The following is a 19,978-nucleotide window of genomic DNA, read 5'->3' as shown; positions in this document are numbered from 1 at the left end:
AATAATCTGTACATTCATGTGGGTCACAGGGGAAGTCATTTACAAAGCATAAATCTACCAGTATTCAGCACAAATATATAGGTTTGTCATTATGGTATATATGTTTGTGGGGCAATATGTCAGCATTTGCAGAGAAGTAGCTGTTTGCACAGGCAGAGGGAGTGTTGTACTGAAATAAAGGGATGGAAAGGGTGTACTTTTGCTTGCCATGTATGGCCATTCCCACTCAACAAAAGGACTTGAACTGGTGGAGACTGGGTCCCCAAGCCACAGTTAAAATCAGCACCAGGCTGGTCAGCTCAGGGCTGGTGTCTGCCTCTATGAGATGATTTGTAGTGACAAAACACAGCGTACCTGCCTGTGAAGGACAGTGGTTGAGTTATGACTCTGGAGACAGGTGTATATTTCAAATATGGCTTTATTATGTCTAAGAGAAGGAACAGCAGATAATGAATCACAGGAGTGAAGATGGCTAGGTATAATACAAGTAGTGAATAGACAGATAGAGTGTAGCACAGAGTACGCAAGCAGACTGCACTACTTCCTGTAGACATTAACCTCTTCCTCACCTATGGCAGATCTCCTCCCTGCCACATACCTCTATGTTAAGGGTGGTCTTGGATAAACTGAGGCGGAAACTTGACATTCCAGCCATGTGCAAGATAGAAAATCTGCATTTAGTTGCAGGCATCACGGATGATTATGAACCTGAAAGTAAGGCACTAATGTACCAGCTACCAGCTTGAAAAGTGACGACTAGCATCCTGTGAGAAGTGCGACCTTCTCACAGGATCAAGGTCTGTGACAAAAACAAAATGACCCCTCCAAAGTATATTACAAAAAGATTTTTTTTAACATATATGGTAGTGGGACTCCATGGGATGAAAAATTAGGACTATAAATGTTCTATAAAATTTTTGTGCACCGGACCTTGTTTAGCCTGGACCTTATTAACTAATGGCTTAAGACTAACATTTTCCAAGATGTACCCCAAATAGTTGATTATATATTTCCTCTGAGTACATTTCTTTAGGTTGGCTTTATGGCTTCTAGTATGAAGGGACTGGAGGACCACATGTAGTGTATTTAATTGGTCCTGCCAATGGACATTATGTCATCCCGGTATGTCGCCACATAAACTCATGAGGGTGAAATAACTGATCTATGACCCATTGGAAGAAAGCAGGGTGCCATGGAGTGCAAAGGACATTTTTACAAAGAGATATAGCCTTATGGGGATTTCAAAATTCTCTCAAACGGTTCAGGATACCCTGAGTCTTCCTGCCAATAACAGCTCAAATAGCAAAAAGTAGAAAGGGTAGGAGATTGTCCTGGTTTTACTTTGGTTGAACAAATTTTCTTAATATTTCCTTTAATCTATGAATAAGCTGTCATCTGAGAGTCAAGACAAGAAGCAAAAAATCTAACCACCTCAGCATAAACAACAGGCCAAAAAAACATAGGGGTAAAATTTACAAGGCAGCGCCGCTTTATATTTTAGCTGCAAAGTCGCCGATTTCCGGCGACTTGCAGAAATCGGAGCATAATACATTTACCCCATGGTGTTTATCTGTCCACGGTTTCAGCTCTCCCCAAGTGACCACCCCAGTTAATGGTGTTGGCAAGGGTTTTTTCAAGGAGGCACCAAATACTACTGAGGAAACTCCCCCATTTGTCTTTCCTGTACAGAATATCATAAAGCAGAATAGCATAAAGCAAAATAACGCAAGGATATCTGGACTTCTACCATTGATCATTCACCCCAACCATGTATCAAAATGCTTTACACAAAGCATTCTTCCTTCACCCTGGGATTTGGCAAGCTGCAAGGGTAAGCATAAACACATCTTGATTAGTATTAGAAATCTCCAAATTTCCATTATCAGGTTGTGCCCCCCCCCCCCTCTTCCCCTAGAATCTCTTGTGAGAGCTAGCCCGTGGTCCTTCCTCTTCTGTTTCCAGTTTTTGAGAGTGTTCACATGGGACAAGAAGAGGTCAGGAGAAAAAAATAATTCCAGGGACCTCTGATGTATTAGGAAAATCCTCTGGGGCAATCCCTACACAGAGGACACAGACAAACCACATATGTAGGGTAGAGTTTTTCCCATTCAGCAAGGGGGGTCTGTGCAATCAGACAGGGCTATACATCTCCATCTATACACCAAATATGGATTGGACAATTATAGGACCCTTTTTTGGAAGGCAGCAGACCCTCTGAAATCAGGATTTTTCCTGCACTCTCTTTTCTAGCATCATTCCCTTGATTTAGGACCAGTACTTGTAATAGAGGCAGCCCTGGTAAAACCACCTGCAAAAGAACAGCCCCTCAGGGGGCAGCTGGCTTCAGAATGTCTCTTCGCTTCAGTCTGAACAGCTGGTTGTTTTCTTTTTTGAGTCAGATGATTGGAACATGAGGCTGGAGTTCAGAACTCAGGGTTCAAGTACTTCCCTAGGGACTTGGCCCTATTTTGCTGAGGTTCATGTCATCTAGTAAGGTGGAGGAAAAAGCATAGCTCTTGATATGCCTGTGGCCATAGCAAGAGATGACTGACAACCTCCTTATTACAGTTTTCTCTCAACTGCACGATCACATGGGAACCTTGTGTCAGGTACGTTGACCAGAATTGACTGATTGGCTCACCTGCAGACATAACGTTCTTGATCAGACATAGTGGTCATGATCTGGAGTAGATGGACCGAGGCACTGAGAAAGTCCATTGATAATATGTTCCAGCACAATGGTTTTCACTGACTGGCATTGCTGGTCTCTGGTCATAGCTAATCATAAGAACCTGAGGTTTGAAAATACTTCAGCTCTGAAGTGTTGCTGAGGTTTTCATGGTAGAGAGCCAGCATATGCCCCTTGTGTTTCCCTTAATAGCAGAGTTATTGTCTAAGAGCTCTTCAATGAGGCTTAGGTAGACAACACTCTCTCATTTGTGGTTATAAAGGCATCAGGGCCATCTTCTTCTTTCAGCTTAGAGGCCAGTGCGGTCACAAGCATCTAAGACGACAGAGCTGGAAGAACTGCTTCGTGTTTCATTTATTTTTTCACTCATCCTCCAGATGCGAAGTCCTCCGTTGCTGGAACAGTATGTTGAGTTCCCGAGTCTGTTTGGTTAAGAACTCCATCTCTGTCTACTGCAGCTATTACTGTTCTTGCATGCTCTGGTATTGTAACTCTTTCTGGAGCAAAATAAGTAGCTGGACTAAGACCTCCATTAGGGCACTCTTGTGTCCTAAGGGTCAGACTTGAAGTGCAGGGGTTAAGTCAAGAATCCAGAGAGTAGCTTATTTATCCACCCTGCCATAACACTCCTCCCAGAGGCTACCAGCCCCATACTGAAAAGCTCTGGGGCTCTTCCGTATGCCTTGGGCTGAGGGGTTGGGAAAATTAATTAATTGGGAGCTCTGAAGTTCCACCTTTCCACCCCAGTGGTCCTCAATATAAGTGAAAGGGCCAAAGTTCTCTAAGCCTCTGCCCATTATACTAAAAGAAAAAACACACATAAACATTTAAAAGTGTTAAATAAGACACTTCCAAAACCCTAATTTATCACCTTATTAAAAATAAAAACATTATTTTTGTCTTTCATGATTCATCATTTTCCAAATTAAAAAAATGTAAAATACCCAGAATAACCCACAAAAGAGAATACCCACTTATATACTACGGACAATCATTGCGAAATTATTATTTCCTACACTGGCTGCTTTAGCTGGTCGATGAAGGGGAATGCCTTTTATTCAATTATAATGTATTTTAAAATTGTGTGTGTGTGAATGTATGCATTACTTTTTTGTAATCTTTTGGTATAATGGGCAGTTGTCTTAGGGACCTCTGTCATTATAATGGTACAACTGTGGTGGCAAAATTGCCATTCCATGGGTACATCTTGTACATTGCCCCATCATTCTATTTTGGGCCACTCACACAGAGACACCAGCCCTCACCTGACCATCCTGGGACTGGTTTTCACTATGGCAGGGGGACCCAACCCTCGTAGTGTTCCTGTTATAATGGAAACCAGCCCAGACTAATTAACGCTGGATCTGGTTGAGGATTGAGAATTATTTGTTTAATTTATTTTAAACAGAACACTTTGCATGGGGACTGTTCTATTACAAGTGCCAATTTTATGTGTGCTCATGCTTTTCTCCTCTGAAAAGTGTCTATTAAAGTATAGGAGTGGAGCCGATACGTTGGCAGAGAAGTGCATTTGTAGGTTCTATGGTAGGAGGTCGGACATTGATGTGACACACTTTTGTGCAGTACACCTTCTAAAGATGTTTCTGACTCTCCATACATTAAGGCCCATTTTTATGTTTTGGGGGATTCTCCAAAGTGCTGCAATGAGACATGCACCTTATTGTGTGCTGGCAGATCATCGAGGTCCATCCATACAAAACCAAGAAATTTTCTGATGCACCTCGGATGCAATAATAATTAACTTCCAGGGACAACCATACATTGAATATTCTAAAGGTAAAAAATAGTCTTTACTTACCCCTATACAGATTTCGTTGGATTGTGTTCTCCCTTAGTTATATGTTATTTATCAACAGTATACAAGTGAAGGAAACAACAGAGCAAAAGATAAGTAATTTCCTTAAAACCCCACTTGCCTCTATGTAATATATTACCCTCCTCATAAGTCACTTATTAAAAGTTGGAGATTAATGGTAATATGAGTATACTGGATTACTAATGCAGAAGAAACTATGTTCGAGAAATAATTAGTGAGATAGGAGTATATTTAATGGAGACAATGCCTGCAAAATGAATGGGTGAACTAATGACAAGTAATGGAGACACAATCGAGAAAAGCTACTGTAATTATGAGAGGGCGCAGAGAGTGTTTACTAATATATATATATATATATATATATATATATATATATATATATATATATACTGAAATAATTGAAGGAAGCGTATAAAATAGTAATAGTGGCAGTTCAGACCTATAGAATACCAATACTGGTCATTTGGTATATATGTTAATATTAGGCCACAGTGGCAAGTTGGGATATATAGAGTATTGAAAGAGGGCCATAGTAGCCAACTGGGGCATGTTATGTGTTATTAAATATATTACATACTTGCTGATAGTGAAAAGTAACCAAACTGACTCCCACAGGAACCTCTGTAATCCAAGTGACAGCCAGTGATGCTGATGATCCTACATACGGAAACAGCGCCCGACTTGTGTACACGGTGCTGGAAGGGCAGCCATACTTCTCAGTGGACCCTCAAACAGGTAAATTCAAGCAGGGATCACATGAAGTGCAAACTACGATTCATTGAATAAACTTGTACAGCACTTGATTAGTATTTATTAGGTAGAATCAGGGCTGCCAAGAGGAATTCAGGGCCCCGGTACAACAAATTCATGCCCCCCCACCCCCCCCACCCCCCCCCCCCCTTATAGTCGAGCATGCCCAAAAATTTTACGCCGCAATTTTTCCGTGGTGTGGTCAAGCATTTGGGGGCATGGCAAATGTGCCATTGGGGCGTGGCTAACATCAAAATCATTAGGCTCTCAATTCGCCGGAGCGTTACATATGTCCAAGCACTCCTGACTTTCAGGACATCTAGCACCACAGTGTAATATAGAAAGAATGCAGTGTGTACACAAAGAGTTCAGTCTTGGCCTGCACCTTACATTGGGCACAACACTCACCAAAAATTGGTATTGTCCCTACTATAATCACAACATTTCACACACTTTGCTGCTATCTCCTACCTGTTCTTCTCACTTTCTCCACCTGTGGCTGCTGGTTTCTTTAGTTGTGGATTGTCTGGATCCTGGAATGTTAAAGGACCTATTTGGAAAAAAAAATGGAAACATTTAGAAAATTACAGCCAGCCCCGGCGTTAAATCAATAGCACTCACGATTAATGATTAGGCCTTCCTCCAGCCCCAACATGAAAATAATAGTATTCACATTTAATAAATAAACCTATTCCCTTCCTGCAAACAGCAATACCTATTTCCCGCAACCATCACTGCCATTAAATAACTCATAGTTACATTTAATAAATGGACCTCATTCTCCCCAAGCTCACCCCCATATTTAATAGCCCCCAAACCTCCCCATCTTAAATTAATAGTCCCCACTATTAAATTGCCTCACCATCACCCTACAAACAAAATAGCGCCCATTAATTAGCCACCACCTACCTCACACACACTACATTGCAACAAGCCCCCTGTGCCATTACACACACATTACTGTGCCCCTTCATCACAATTACACTGTGCCCCCTTATGCTCACACTGCGCCCTCCATGCTGCTTTCCCCCCTTTTTTTTTTAATCTGTGCCTCTCTCCCCTTTTTTTTTAATCAGTGCTTCTCTCCCCTTTTTTTTAATCTGTGCTTCACTCCTGTTTTTTTTATCTGTGCTTCTGTCCCCTTTTTTTTTATCTGTGCTTCTCTCCCCCTTTTTTTAAATCTCAGCTTCTCTCCCCTTTTTTTTAAATCTCAGCTTCTCTCCCCTTTTTTTTTTAATCTCAGTTTCTCTCCCCCGTTTTTTTACTCCCTCTTCTTTATAGTACTGTCCATTTCTGTTTCCCCCCTTGCCTCTCCGTTTCTTTCCTTACCTTTTGTCAGCTTCTGTCTTTTCTTCTCTTCTCTTCTGTCTTCTCTTCTTTCTTCATGCTGCTTTCTTCATGCTGGCTGCGGCGCTCCTCACTGATTGAGGGGCGCAACTTGATGACGTCACGCCGACAGCCAGTGTGAATGGAGCAGAGAAGAGAGGAGGGACGCGGCGCCACGATCACGTGAATATGATTTTTATTTTTTTTCCAGCTCCACCCACCAACGAGCTTGATGGACTGACGGAACACCCCCCCCCCCCTGTGGGGAAAAAAGTATTAAATAAAAAAATAATAATTAAAAAAAAAAAAAATTAGAAGCAAGTGCCCGGGCCCCCTGGCATGCCCGTACCCGCCCCCCCCCCCCTCTCAGCGGCCCTGGGTAGAATTAGTCCTATATTAAAATAATTACCATCTCAAAAACATAGCTATGTGTTTGTAATAATATAAAGGAAAAAATAGTAATCTTACATCTTAATAAATGGATTTAAGAATAAGTGATACACTGAAATCTCTCATAACCAGTATTTGTTGTCATTGTAAAGAAAAATAATATATAAGTTTAAAATATGCAAACAGATTTGGAGTCGTGAAGAGGGTATATCATAGCTTAACTCTAAATTGCAGTCTAAAAATAAAGCTGCCCAGTGCTTGTGTGCTGCAGGCAGAAGCAGGCAGCAGTTTCCCTTCATGCAAGCAAACATTTGGATTTGGATTCCTTACGTTACAATCTGGTTTATCCTTTATCTGGATTTGCTCCTTACCTTAATTATGGCCCAGTATGATCACACTACTGTCTATCCTCATTGAAAGATCCATCTTTCCAGTCCCTATCTATAAGCCTCTGTCATATTAGGATACTATTATGTTTACACTGTTTCTTATGCCATAATGTGATCATTGATATGCACTATTTACATTTTTTTTCAATATAATTTTATTGTCTACTTTTTTCTCCTAATCAGACATTGTGTTAAGTGCTCAACATATTCTGTGTGGTTGTTAGCCACACACTCCTACACTTACAGCATGAATAACGGCACACACACACACAGACTGATAGGGGGTGGGTGGAGGGGTGTAGTTTGGGTTGGATTTTCTGGTATAAAAAGTCCACATAGAGTAAAATGATTGATTAATCTTATCCAATTGTGGATAATGTCCCTATTCGTTTTAAAGAGACCAACAATAACAAAACAATTATTTAATCAACATATTATTTTTTTAGTGGCCTTTTCTGTTTACACCATCCAGAGATGGCATTAACAGAACAGGCCATGACCCTTCACAGTACTTGATAAATGGGCTTTTCAAAGTAAAATCATTGTGAGCCTTCACTGTTTTCACAAAAGCTTGGACCCTTTGGTAAAATTGACTCTTTGGAGCACTACAAACCCCACTATATCCAACATAATATATTCCCCATATAGCCAATATGTCACCCATACTGTATATTACAGGACATGCATGAAAACAAGAGGTGACTCTCAATTAATTTCTTCCTGGTAAAATCCGAAACAAATGAATAAATAAATACATATAGTAAATGGAGGCATATTAGCCAATTTTATATAATCTCCTTTCACTCCCTAAAAGTAATCACCAACAATGTGCCCTCAGGATTACTTGCGGAAACAGATGCAACTTCTAACTTTCTGCCCCTCCCAACTGTTCGTTGTATTTGTTTATTGAGGAACATATTGTGTATCATAAAAACAAAGGGACGGGGCATAGGGACATGCAGCATTAGGAGTAACTAGTACACCGTATGAAACTCTGCAATCTCTGTGTTACTCACATTAGAACCATGAGGGTTGGCAGGTATGGATGTGGGATATCTGGATGATTGGGTGTTTTTGGCACTGAAATATTGACTGTATAATGAAATCATATATTTAGTGATGTGTGCACTGCTTCCTTCACCTTGCTATATTGATGTCATATACAATTTTACCACTGATTAACATTGGTTCATTTTATACTCCATTTTATATCCTATATACTGTCTATTAATTTTACTTTCTACATTCTCAGGTGTGATCCGTACTGCAATCCCAAACATGGACCGAGAGAGCCAGGATGAGTTTCTGGTTGTCATACAGGCCAAGGATATGGGAGGCCATGTGGGAGGGCTTTCAGGTTCCACGACTGTTACTGTCACATTGACAGATGTCAATGACAACCCACCCAAATTCCCTCAAAGTAAGAGCAATAATGAGCAGACAGTGTCCACTTGGATAACATCACTTCTTTTTACTTTAACAAAAGAGTAGAAGCACATTTACAAATACATTTCAAAGACAACATTTCCGGTACACCAAAACATTCAAAGTGTTTATTGCAGTTTCTTTAAGCCCCCATCACAATCCTCAGTTAATATCTATGGTCATAATAGGAGGTATTATATAGTATTCATGGGCCTAGAGGCAAGTACTGGCTGGAGAAGACTTTTATGAGGGTAACCTAGCGAGTTTAAGATGGTGGTTAAGGAATATTATAAGCTTGCCTGATGAGGTGGGTTTTCAGAGAACGCTTGAAGACTAGAGGAAAGTCTTATTGTGCGAGGGAGGGAATTCCTCAAAGTGTTATATTCAATATGTTCTTACTGGCAATATCTGAGATAAAACCAATATGGCAAAGGGACTTAAGGCAGAAAAATTCATATGGGTGGATGAACAAGCAAATGGATGCAAGATTTTATACAATTTATCTGGGCTACCTCTACACACAGTACCTAAAAATCACTTATTTTACAAGTGTTCCACAGGGAAATGCATAATGAAAATAATAATGGCAGAAAATACACTACACCTCTCTAGAAGTAGTTCAACTAAAAAACTGTTAACTACAGACCATGTGCTAATATATTTTGTTGTAGTCCCATCTACTCCAGACAGGTTACTTTGATTTATCCTTACAGGGAACCTGTTAGGGTCTATCACTATTTGGCAGGAGACACAAGGCTGTCTGTCTAGTCTGCCGTCTCTTCTAGGATTCTTCATGTTTGCTTCTTGTGTTCAGGCTTTTAGTAAGGCTGGGTGTACACACTGTACTGATTCATTATTTGCTGATGGCAGTCTTTAGTATTAAGGTGAAATTCCCCCACAGAGCAATCCCTGATACCAGATAGTAAAAAGGGTTGGATGAAATGAAGGTGTTGCCTATAGCATCCAATCAGATTCTAGCTAGTATTTTCTAGAATGTACTAGATAAATGATAACTATAATTTGATTGGTTGCTATGGGCAACACCTTCACATTTACTTTTCAGAAGGTTTGATACATTTACCCCCTAGGCTCTGATACATGTGTCTTTATATGTGACCTATGTGAGGTGAGCTTACCTGTGCCAGCTACACATAGTGGCCCTGATTCAGAGTTGGATGCATAATGAGCACATGCACACAAAAGAATATATTTTCACCCATATTCAGAACAGTGCGCCTGTCATGATGTGTCCAGCTCTGAATAAGTAGCATATATGCCAGACATACACCAATTATAATAACATGTATTAATATATGTGTAATGTGTATTTATAACGATATATAGAGCCTTATTGTCAATAAACGCTCCATTAGTAGCATGCGTTAAATTATAATGGTGTTTTAGATTATTTAAGATCCTCGTATTTTAGTATGATAGAAAGATAACATTTTTATCAAGAAACAGACACTTGAAGTAAAATAACCTCTTTATTTTTTGATTATTTTTTTCTGTATTGCAAACATCCCCACAATGAAGTGTTTGCTTCATTTTGTTAAATATCTGTGAGCAATCAATGAACCGCTCTCAGCTATTGAGGTTGTTATGCAATCATCAGCATCATCAGAATGTATTTGCACTAGCAGTGTGAGTGCTGAATCAGCAACCAGCCAATCAGAAGTGGCCAACTAGTGTTGCCGATCGTTATCATCAGTACAGTCAGTGCTTTTTTTGTAAGTAAAAAGGTGCCAGAATTCACATCTTGTTAATCTTTTATTAAAAAAAATTTTGTACTGATGTTATACAACTTATTGAGCTACTCTACAATGTAGTATCTGGTATTAGTGTATTACAAACTGTACAATGGTTCCTAACAAACACCTCTGTGCTAGATAATCAAATACTTCTCTCTAAGCACCGTGCCCGCAGAGCCAGTGCAAGGTTGTCCGGCGCCCTAGGCAAATCTTTGGGAAGAGTAGTACTGGTGCAGGTAGGTAGCGGGGTAGTCAGTGGTCTGCGTATAGCAAGTTGTACCACTGCTGTGATAGGAGGACTTGTCCAGGTGCTGGTAGGTAGCAGGGAAGTCAGTGGTCTGCGTGTAGCAAGTTGTACCACTGCTGTGAGGAGGAATGAGGACTTGTCCAGGTGCAGGAGAGTGGTGTGAAAATGGCAAACTGTAGCTGTGTGGAAAGGAGTTTTGTATAACACAAGTGGGTAAGTACAATGAATAGTCTGTCAATATAGTAGCTGGCTCTGCAACGTGGAGAAGCGGGTCAGCGCGGACATGCAAGTAACAACAAAGTCAATATGATGAGAGCATACCGCAGCTGAGTGAGAAGCTTGTCCGGGTAAACAGGCAATGTAGCATAGACAGTCTATCATAGGTAACTGTACCTTAGTGCAGTAGTCACGTATAGTTCAATAGGTATGCAAGTAAACAATAATAGTCAATAGTGGTTATGCATACCAAGTAGAGCAGGAATCAGCTGGGAAGCTGAAGAAGCGATCAGCTGAGTAGACACGCTGTAGCGGGTATGGGAACCGCCATTGAGTAGAACAGGGAACAGTTTGGAAACTGTAGACGATCAGCTGAGTAGACACACTGTAGCGGGTATGGGAACCGCCGGTGAGTAGAGCAGGAAGCAGCTTGGAAACTGCAGACGATCAGCTGAGTAGACACGCTGTAGCAGGTATGGGAACCGCCGGTGAGTAGAGCAGGAAGCAGTTTGGAAACTGCAGACGATCAGCTGAGTAGTAATGCTGAAGCGGGTATGGGAACCGCCGATGAGTAGAGCTGGAAGCAGCTTGGAAACTGCAGACACCTATTTTTCACGGTTATGGCATTGAGCCCCCGATAATCAATGCAGGGTCTTAAGGTCCCATCTTTCTTCTTCACGAAAAAGAAGCCCGCTCCAGCGGGAGAGCTGGAAGGTCGAATGAATCACTGGGAATGAGACTCCAAGATCAGGCCACTACCTAAAGCTGCAGGTGCCTTAAGTAGGGTGAGGTGATTGATCCATCAATCACATTAGTGGTCAGGTGTAGTTGTTAAAGGGACCTGCGCATGCGCAGTGCGACAGGATGGCGGACGGCTGCGGTTCAACACAGGTGTAAGCGGGAAAGATGGAGAACCCCGTACCAGAGTGGAGGCACTCACACTCCGGTGAGTGACAGACTGCAGTCCAGATGCACTGATGTCTGAAGCAGAATGCTGTCCAGTCTTCACTGCTGCCCAGGAGCAAACGCAGAATATCTAGAGGGGAGGCCCCAAATGTTAGATTTAATAATACAAAACAAAACAACAGGACATCACTCACCTGTTACACACTGACATGTCTCCTGCTGCCCACTAGCTATTCTCACCCCTGTTCTGACCCTGATTTTTCTGTAGCCCTCTCTTTCTGCCCCCTCCGTTTTTCTGTAGCCCTCTCTTTCTGCTCCCTCGTTTTCTGTAGCCCTCTCTTTCTGCCCCCTCACTTTCTGTAGCCCTCTCTTTCTACCCCCTCATTTTCTGTAGCCCTGTCTTTCTGCCCCCTCACTTTCTGTAGCCCTCTCTTTCTATCCCCTCATTTTTCTGTAGCCCTCTCTTTCTACCCCCTCATTTTTCTGTAGCCCTCTCTTTCTGCCCCCTCATTTTCTGTAGTCCTCTCTTTCTGCCCCCTCACTTTCTGTAGCCCTCTCTTTCTACCCCCTCATTTTTCTGCAGCCCTCCCTTTCTGCCCCCCTCGTTTTTTTGTAGCCCTCTCTTTCTGCCCCCCCCCTCGTTTTTCTGTAGCCCTCTCTTTCTGCCCTCCACGTTTTTCTGTATTCCTCTCTTTCTGTCGCTCTCGTTTTTTGTAGCCCTCTCTTTCTGCACCCCTCCCCCACTTTCTGTAGTCTGTACTTACCTTCTATGCTTCTTTTCATGCTTCTTTGCATGTTGGATTGATCGCGGCTCCCCTCACTGACAGCGTACATATGTCTGGGTCCAGGTCCAAATTGGGCACATTTGCCTGAACTGATCCTGTACTCAAAGCCCAGAGAATGCAATTTTTGAATAAGGTACTATGAACTGGAGGGGTCGGTACACAAGCAACCAATCAAAAGCAGCTAGGTGCTGGTGTCATCATCATAAGCACGTATCTATACACCAGGCCTCTAGTACCCGTAAGATATGCCTCCTAAGAATGCCCCCAATGTGCAACAATGGCAAAATATGGTACAAGACATTATTACATATGAAAAACGTTATATGTACCTAGAATATGGTGCTATCTGAAAAAAATTGTAGGCAACTTGAAATAGCTGTTGTGATGCAGACAACTATGTTTGTAAGGAACACTTTCTCTGGGGTGATTGGCCTCCTCAAGCTCACTGACAAATGCTGTTGTGCAACTTCAGGTAAAACTTAAACTGCTTGATGTTTATATGTTGGAAATTAAAAAATAAAAATTGATGTCCAGCCAACTTTTTCATTGTACAGACAAATTCCTCCCTTCCCCAACTCAAAGAACAACACCGCTCAAATGTATAAGCCATCCCAGTGGTCCATTCAGCTTCATAGACCTGTAGCACTGAGTGGTGTATTAATACAAAGGTGTTCATGGTGTCAGTCCCGGTGAAGGGAAGGTCAATGGCAAAAGAACGTTGTGGTTGAATTGCTCCTGAACATGGGTTTTCATGAACATGGCTAAAACATAAAGATTGTGGGTGGATCTACAGATGTCTATATGAAATGTGTATATACAGTTTTATGATCCCTGAAAAACTAAACTTGTGTACCAGAATTGCACATACAGTAAACAGTCTTTTATTTTTTAAACATGGTACAAAGTTATGAGCAGCATGCTGAGTAGTAAAGCAGGAAATTCATCACTCATGCTCCATGCTGATACAATACCCATAGCTATTATCCAAGAGATGTTCCCTTACTCCTGTTTTTTTACACATTTCCCAATTAAATTATTCTGGACTGAATTAAGCAGTTGGTTAATTGATGCATAATATATTTATGATAGCAGATTTTTAATTTAACCAAGTTTAAAAGCCATATAGAGAAATATACAAATAACAAATAAATCAATTACAATCAGGTTTCTTAATAAACTCATACTTTACACATTTTTTTCTCAAGTAAGGACACACATAAAATCTGCACTGTTTGCAGTATTTGAGGAGATAGCTCATTAACACTGATAAAGATAACATATTTATGTAGGAGATAAGAAACAAAAAAGTCACTTGTAGCTTTACTTCACTTTGCTCTATTACAGGCTTGTACCAGTTCACTGTTTTAGAGGATACTGTTCCTGGCTCTCTAATTGGTCGACTGCGAGCGCATGACCCAGACATTGGCGAGAATGCAGGGATGTCATACAGTATCCTGGATGGGGATGCTGGGGACACATTTAGTGTGATGGCAGACTCTGTAGGACAAGACGGCATTCTCAGAGTACAAAAGGTAAGTTGGGCCAAACATATCTAAACCTACATAAATATGGGCCAGTTATAATTGTGATTACACATAACAATCAAGCATTATTTTATATATGAAAGAAATTGCTATTTATGAATAGATTGTTGTTATTTTAAATTTCCAACTTTCCAATTGTCAGTTGAGTTTCCCTTTAAATGTCTACTTGTTGTTTTAGCTGAGTCTTTGTAGTTACAACTTATTTAGTTTATTACATGAAAACTGGAAGGATGGATGGTAATTTGCCCCAGCAAAATTTTGTGTCCTTTTATGAGTGATAGATAAAAATGCTTATAAAGCTTTGGTATCAACTCAGGAGTAGCTTCAGATGTTGCAGGCAACTTACTTGAATCTTCAGGCAGGGCTGTCACAAAACAGATGTAAGTGTATTCCCAGCAGTATTGGAGTGTGAGTGTGACTTGCAAAGTAGGTAACTTTATTCATTAAGGCTGTGCATCATGTAGTGCTCCTCCTCCCTTCCCCAGACTGTTCATCATGTAGTGCTCCTTCTCCCTTCCCCAGGTTGTGCATCATGTAGAGCTCCTTCTCCCTTCCCCAGGCTGTTCATCATGTGCTCCTTCTCCCTTCCCCGGGCTGTGCATCATGTAGGGCTCCTTTTACCTTACTCAGACATTGCATCATGTAGGGCTCCTTCTCCCTTCCCCAGACTGTGCATCATGTACTGCTCCTTCTCCCTTCCCCAGACTGTGCATCATGTACTGCTCCTTCTCCCTTCCCCAGACTGTGCATCATGTAGGGCTCCTTCTCCTTTCCTCGGACTGTGCATCATATAGTGCTCCTTCTCCCTTCACCAGACTGTGCATCATGTAGGGCTCCTTCTCCTTTCCTCGGACTGTGCATCATATAGTGCTCCTTCTCCCTTCCCCAGACTGTGCATCATGTATTGCTCCCTCTCCCTTCCCCAGACTGTGCATCATGTAGTGCTCCTTCTCCCTTCCCCAGACTGTGCATCATGTAGTGCTCCTTCTCCCTTCCTCACTGTGCATCATGCAGTGCTTCTTCTCCCTTCCCCAGACTGCGCATCATGTAGTGCTCCTTCTCCCTTCCCCAGACTGTGCATCATGCAGTGCTTCTTCTCCCTTCCCCAGACTGCGCATCATGTAGTGCTCCTTCTTCCTTCCCCAGACTGCGCATCATGTAGTGCTCCTTCTATCTTCCCCAGGCTGTGCATCATGTAGTGCTCCTCCTCCCTTCCCCAGACTGTTCATCATGTAGTGCTCCTTCTCCCTTCCCCAGGTTGTGCATCATGTAGAGCTCCTTCTCCCTTCCCCAGGCTGTTCATCATGTGCTCCTTCTCCCTTCCCCGGGCTGTGCATCATGTAGGGCTCCTTTTACCTTACTCAGACATTGCATCATGTAGGGCTCCTTCTCCCTTCCCCAGACTGTGCATCATGTACTGCTCCTTCTCCCTTCCCCAGACTGTGCATCATGTACTGCTACTTCTCCCTTCCCCAGACTGTGCATCATGTAGGGCTCCTTCTCCTTTCCTCGGACTGTGCATCATATAGTGATCCTTCTCCCTTCACCAGACTGTGCATCATGTATTGCTCCCTCTCCCTTCCCCAGACTGTGCATCATGTAGTGCTCCTTCTCCCTTCTCCAGACTGTGCTTCATGTAGTGCTCCTTCTCCCTTCACCAGACTGTGCATCATGTAGTGCTCCCTCTCCTTTCCCCAGACCGTGCATCATGTAGTGCTCCTTCTCCCTTCCCCAGACTGTTCATCATGCAGTGCTTCTTCTCCATTCCCCAGACTGCGCATCATGTAGTGCTCTTTCTCCCTTCCCCAGACTGCGCATCATGTAGTGCTCCTTCTATCTTCCCCAGGCTGTACATCATGTAGTGCTCCTCCTCCCTTCCCCAGACTGTTCATCATGTAGTGCTCCTTGTCCCTTCCCCAGGTTGTGCATCATGTAGTGCTCCTTCTCCCTTCCCCAGGCTGTTCATCATGTGCTCCTTCTCCCTTCCCCGGGCTGTGCATCATGTAGGGCTCCTTTTCCCTTACTCAGACATTGCATCATGTAGGGCTCCTTCTCCCTACCCCAGACTGTGCATCATGTACTGCTCCTTCTCCCTTCCCCAGACTGTGCATCATGTACTGCTCCTTCTCCCTTCCCCAGACTGTGCATCATGTAGGGCTCCTTCTCCTTTCCTCGGATTGTGCATCATATAGTGCTCCTTCTGCCTTCACCAGACTGTGCATCATGTATTGCTCCCTTTCCCATCCCCAGACTGTGCATCATGTAGTGCTCCTTCTCCCTTCCCCAGACTGTGCTTCATGTAGTGCTCCTTCTCCCTTCCCCAGACTGTGCATCATGTAGTGCTCCTTCTATCTTCCCCAGGCTGTGCATCATGTAGTGCTCCTCCTCCCTTCCCGAGACTGATCATCATGTAGTGCTCCTTCTCCCTTCCCCAGGTTGTGCATCATGTAGTGCTCTTTCTCCCTTCCCCAGGCTGTTCATCATGTGCTCCTTCTCCCTTCTCCGGGCTGTGCATCATGTAGGGCTCCTTTTCCCTTACTCAGACATTGCATCATGTAGGGCTCCTTCTCCCTTCCCCATACTGTGCATCATGTAGTCATCCTACATCTCTAACCTCCTTACCATTTATACTCCCGCTCGCTCCCTGCGCTCGGCAAACGACCGTCGCCTCTCCTCCACTCTCATTACCTCTTCCCACTCCCGAGTCCAAGACTTTTCCCGAGCTGCCCCCCTGCACTGGAATGACCTCCCTCGCTCCATCCGTCTCGCTCCCAATCTGCGCTCCTTCAAACAGGCACTCAAAACTCACCTGTTCCTGAAAGCCTACCAACCATCCACTTAACCCCTCATCCACTCTGCTTGTTCTCCCTCCTCTCACCTGGTCCCTTTTTCTCCATTGCATCACTGCCTCCCTTCGTGCCTGTTTTGTCCACCCTCCCTTAGGATGTAAGCTCGTATGAGCAGGGCCCCTCTCCCCTCCTGTCTTCATACCGACTCTTCTGCTCCGATCTCACTCCATATGTCTGCCCGGAGTTTCCGAAGCATTGGTACTTAGTGTTTATTGTTCTGTGATGTTTACCCTGTATGGTCTACTGTTCGTATTATGTAAGGCGCTGCGAAAACCCTGTGGCGCCCAACAAATAAATGATAATAATAATAATAATAATAGTACTCCTTCTCCCTTCCCCAGACTGTGCATCATGTATTGCTCCTTCTCCCTTCCCCAGACTGTGCTTCATGTAGTGCTCCCTCTCCCTTCCCCAGACCGTGCATCATGTAGTGCTCCTTCTTCCTTCCCCAGACTGTGCATCATGTAGGGCTCCTTCTTCCTTCCCCAGACTGTGCTTCATGTAGTGCTCCTTCTCCTTCCCCAGACTGTGCCTCATATAGTGCTTCTTCACTTTCCCCAGACTGTGCATCATGTAGTGCTCCTTCTCCTTTCCCAGACTGTGCATAATGTAGTGCTCCTTCTTCCTTCCCCAGTCTGTGCATCATGTAGTGCTCCTTCTCCTTTCCCAGACTGTGCATCATGTAGTGCTCTTTCTCCTTCCCCAGACTATGCATCATGTATTGTGGCTCACGACACAAACGTTGCATTATGTTTTTCTGATCCCTTACCCAGACTATGCATGATATATTGCTCCTGCTTTCCCCAAGATTAGCATCACATTTTGTTCCGCCCTTACCTATATCATGTATACTTTCTACTATCACATATTGCTCCTTCATTCCCAGAAAATGTATCATGTACAGCTCTTTCCTTATCCATCCTGTGGATATTGTACTGCCCTCTTCAAAAAACACACATACATCATGTATTGCTCCCTCCAACTCCAGGCTTTGCATTATTTATATCTCTACTTAGCCTTGTATTTGCCTGGGTTACCTGATGTCCATTGCTCACTTCTTCCAATGTATCCTGTTGTCTCATCACCACACTGCACTTTCTGCACTGTACAACCGTAAACTTCTCTTCAACCTGCCCACCTTCATCTACAATGATCTCTGTCTGATCTGCCCCTTCACTGTTTCTAGCCTCTAGATTTTGAGTCCCGCCGCTCTTTCACATTTCGTGTTGAAGTGATGAACACTATGATTGATCCTCAATATATTCGCCGTGGACCCTTTAAGGATATCACAACAGTAAGAGTGACAATTGGGGACGTGAATGAACCCCCCTTTTTCTCCAAGAACCCCTATACCTTAAGTGTGCTGGAAAACCAACCTCCAGGTTGTCTTGTGGGGGTTGTCCAGGCCCGGGACCCTGACTTGCAGAGCAACTCTGTCAGGTAACTGGTCTAATTAATAGTACATTAACAGATATCAAGCCATATATCATTCAGTCTTATACAGTATGTGAAAACCACACAAAAAAGCTAAAAATATATATAAATAACTTTCCTGATTTGAGTGCTATGAACGCCAACGCTGTTTTAGCTGGAAAAGTTCACAGCACCTGTGTGATACCATCCTTACTTTCGTGTTGACTAAGCATGGTGGTTGCAGCGCATAGGTGCTCCCATTATGGTATGAGGAGTGACAGGGTGTGGTTGATGTGTGAGATGAATGTGTATAGTTATGTGTATATTAATGCTCCACTGATGGGCTTGTGACAGATATGTAATAGGTATGTTTAATATGTATGTGAGGTGTGAGCTATTTGTAGATGATAAATAAATAGAGAAGTGAGGAGACTGGTGAACCTAGGTTTAGTGTTTTTGCTACACTAGATACCTACACCAGGTCACTTTTGCTGGCACCTCTACCCCATAGATACAGAGCTTCATGACCCCAATCTCCACCATGTTAGGACTGTATAAAAGAAATACATGTATTCTACCATAATTTAAATTCTTTATGCTGGCAACCATGTATACAAGAACCACACAGGGATGTTCTATATATACAGGTATGACATATTTTATTGGAAAACACATTATCCAGACCATTTCAAAAACCAGAAAGAAAGAAAAGTTAAACAATTGCTGCTGCTCATTCATAAAGTCATAGACAAAGACATTATCTGACGTACCTCCTCCTGAAGTCACTGTGATGAGCACTGCTAAACAATTTAATGAGGAGGAGTATGATAGGGGCAGTGTGAGGAAAGGCAGGGGTTATTTATAGATCTGTTTTAGTAGATTTTAGGCATGGTGCTCCGAATTGCATAAAAAACCTTCACCAATATTATAGAGCCCACACCTGTAATGTTTATTGTAATTAAGCATATTAAGTATACCTTTTAATGTTTTTTTTATTATGCATTGCTTTTAAATTGATATCTGTTGGATGTCATGCTCTAAGGTACCCGAGACTATCACTCACCTAATTCAAACAGGGAGGAGTGATTGTGGATATCCTTCCCAGTTTACCATGCTCTGGGCTTCTCCTCATGAGTGATCATAGCACAGTATATATATTTGTTACTCATTCCATTGGAATGAACTAGGTGAGGAATATTGAAAACCCATCCTAGGCTATTATGCTTGTAGTGCCCACTCGCCTTCTACTCCACTGCCTTCCTTCACCCCCTCCCCACCTATTTTTATATTTCTATGTTTTTGAAACTTAGATCCACTTGGATATTTAAAAGGGACACAACAATATTGCTCACTCATTTCATTTTCATTGAAATCAGAACTGTTTAGCAGAACGCAGGCACAAATAAGCGCTACTGAGGGTGAAGATGTGGAGGGAGCAGTCACGCCTGCGCCTCTTGACAT

The 19,978-nt window shown here is 42.7% G+C and overlaps 1 protein-coding gene across 1 annotated transcript in view; it reads left to right on the top strand.

Moving 5' to 3' along the window:
* The window catches only part of CDH24 (cadherin 24), a 59,480-nt gene that overhangs the window by 31,306 nt on the left and 8,196 nt on the right, over positions 1–19,978 (top strand). The window contains exons 4-7 of the mRNA XM_075211386.1: positions 5,142–5,261; positions 8,634–8,801; positions 14,056–14,243; positions 18,291–18,544. Of these exons, the coding sequence (XP_075067487.1) occupies positions 5,142–5,261; positions 8,634–8,801; positions 14,056–14,243; positions 18,291–18,544 (730 nt within the window). The remainder of the gene's footprint in view (positions 1–5,141; positions 5,262–8,633; positions 8,802–14,055; positions 14,244–18,290; positions 18,545–19,978) is intronic.

This window comes from Mixophyes fleayi, chromosome 1 (genome assembly GCF_038048845.1).
Source record: "Mixophyes fleayi isolate aMixFle1 chromosome 1, aMixFle1.hap1, whole genome shotgun sequence".
In the NCBI taxonomy this organism is placed as follows: Eukaryota; Metazoa; Chordata; class Amphibia; order Anura; family Limnodynastidae; genus Mixophyes; species Mixophyes fleayi.
This window is presented reverse-complemented; position numbering and strand designations above follow the sequence as displayed.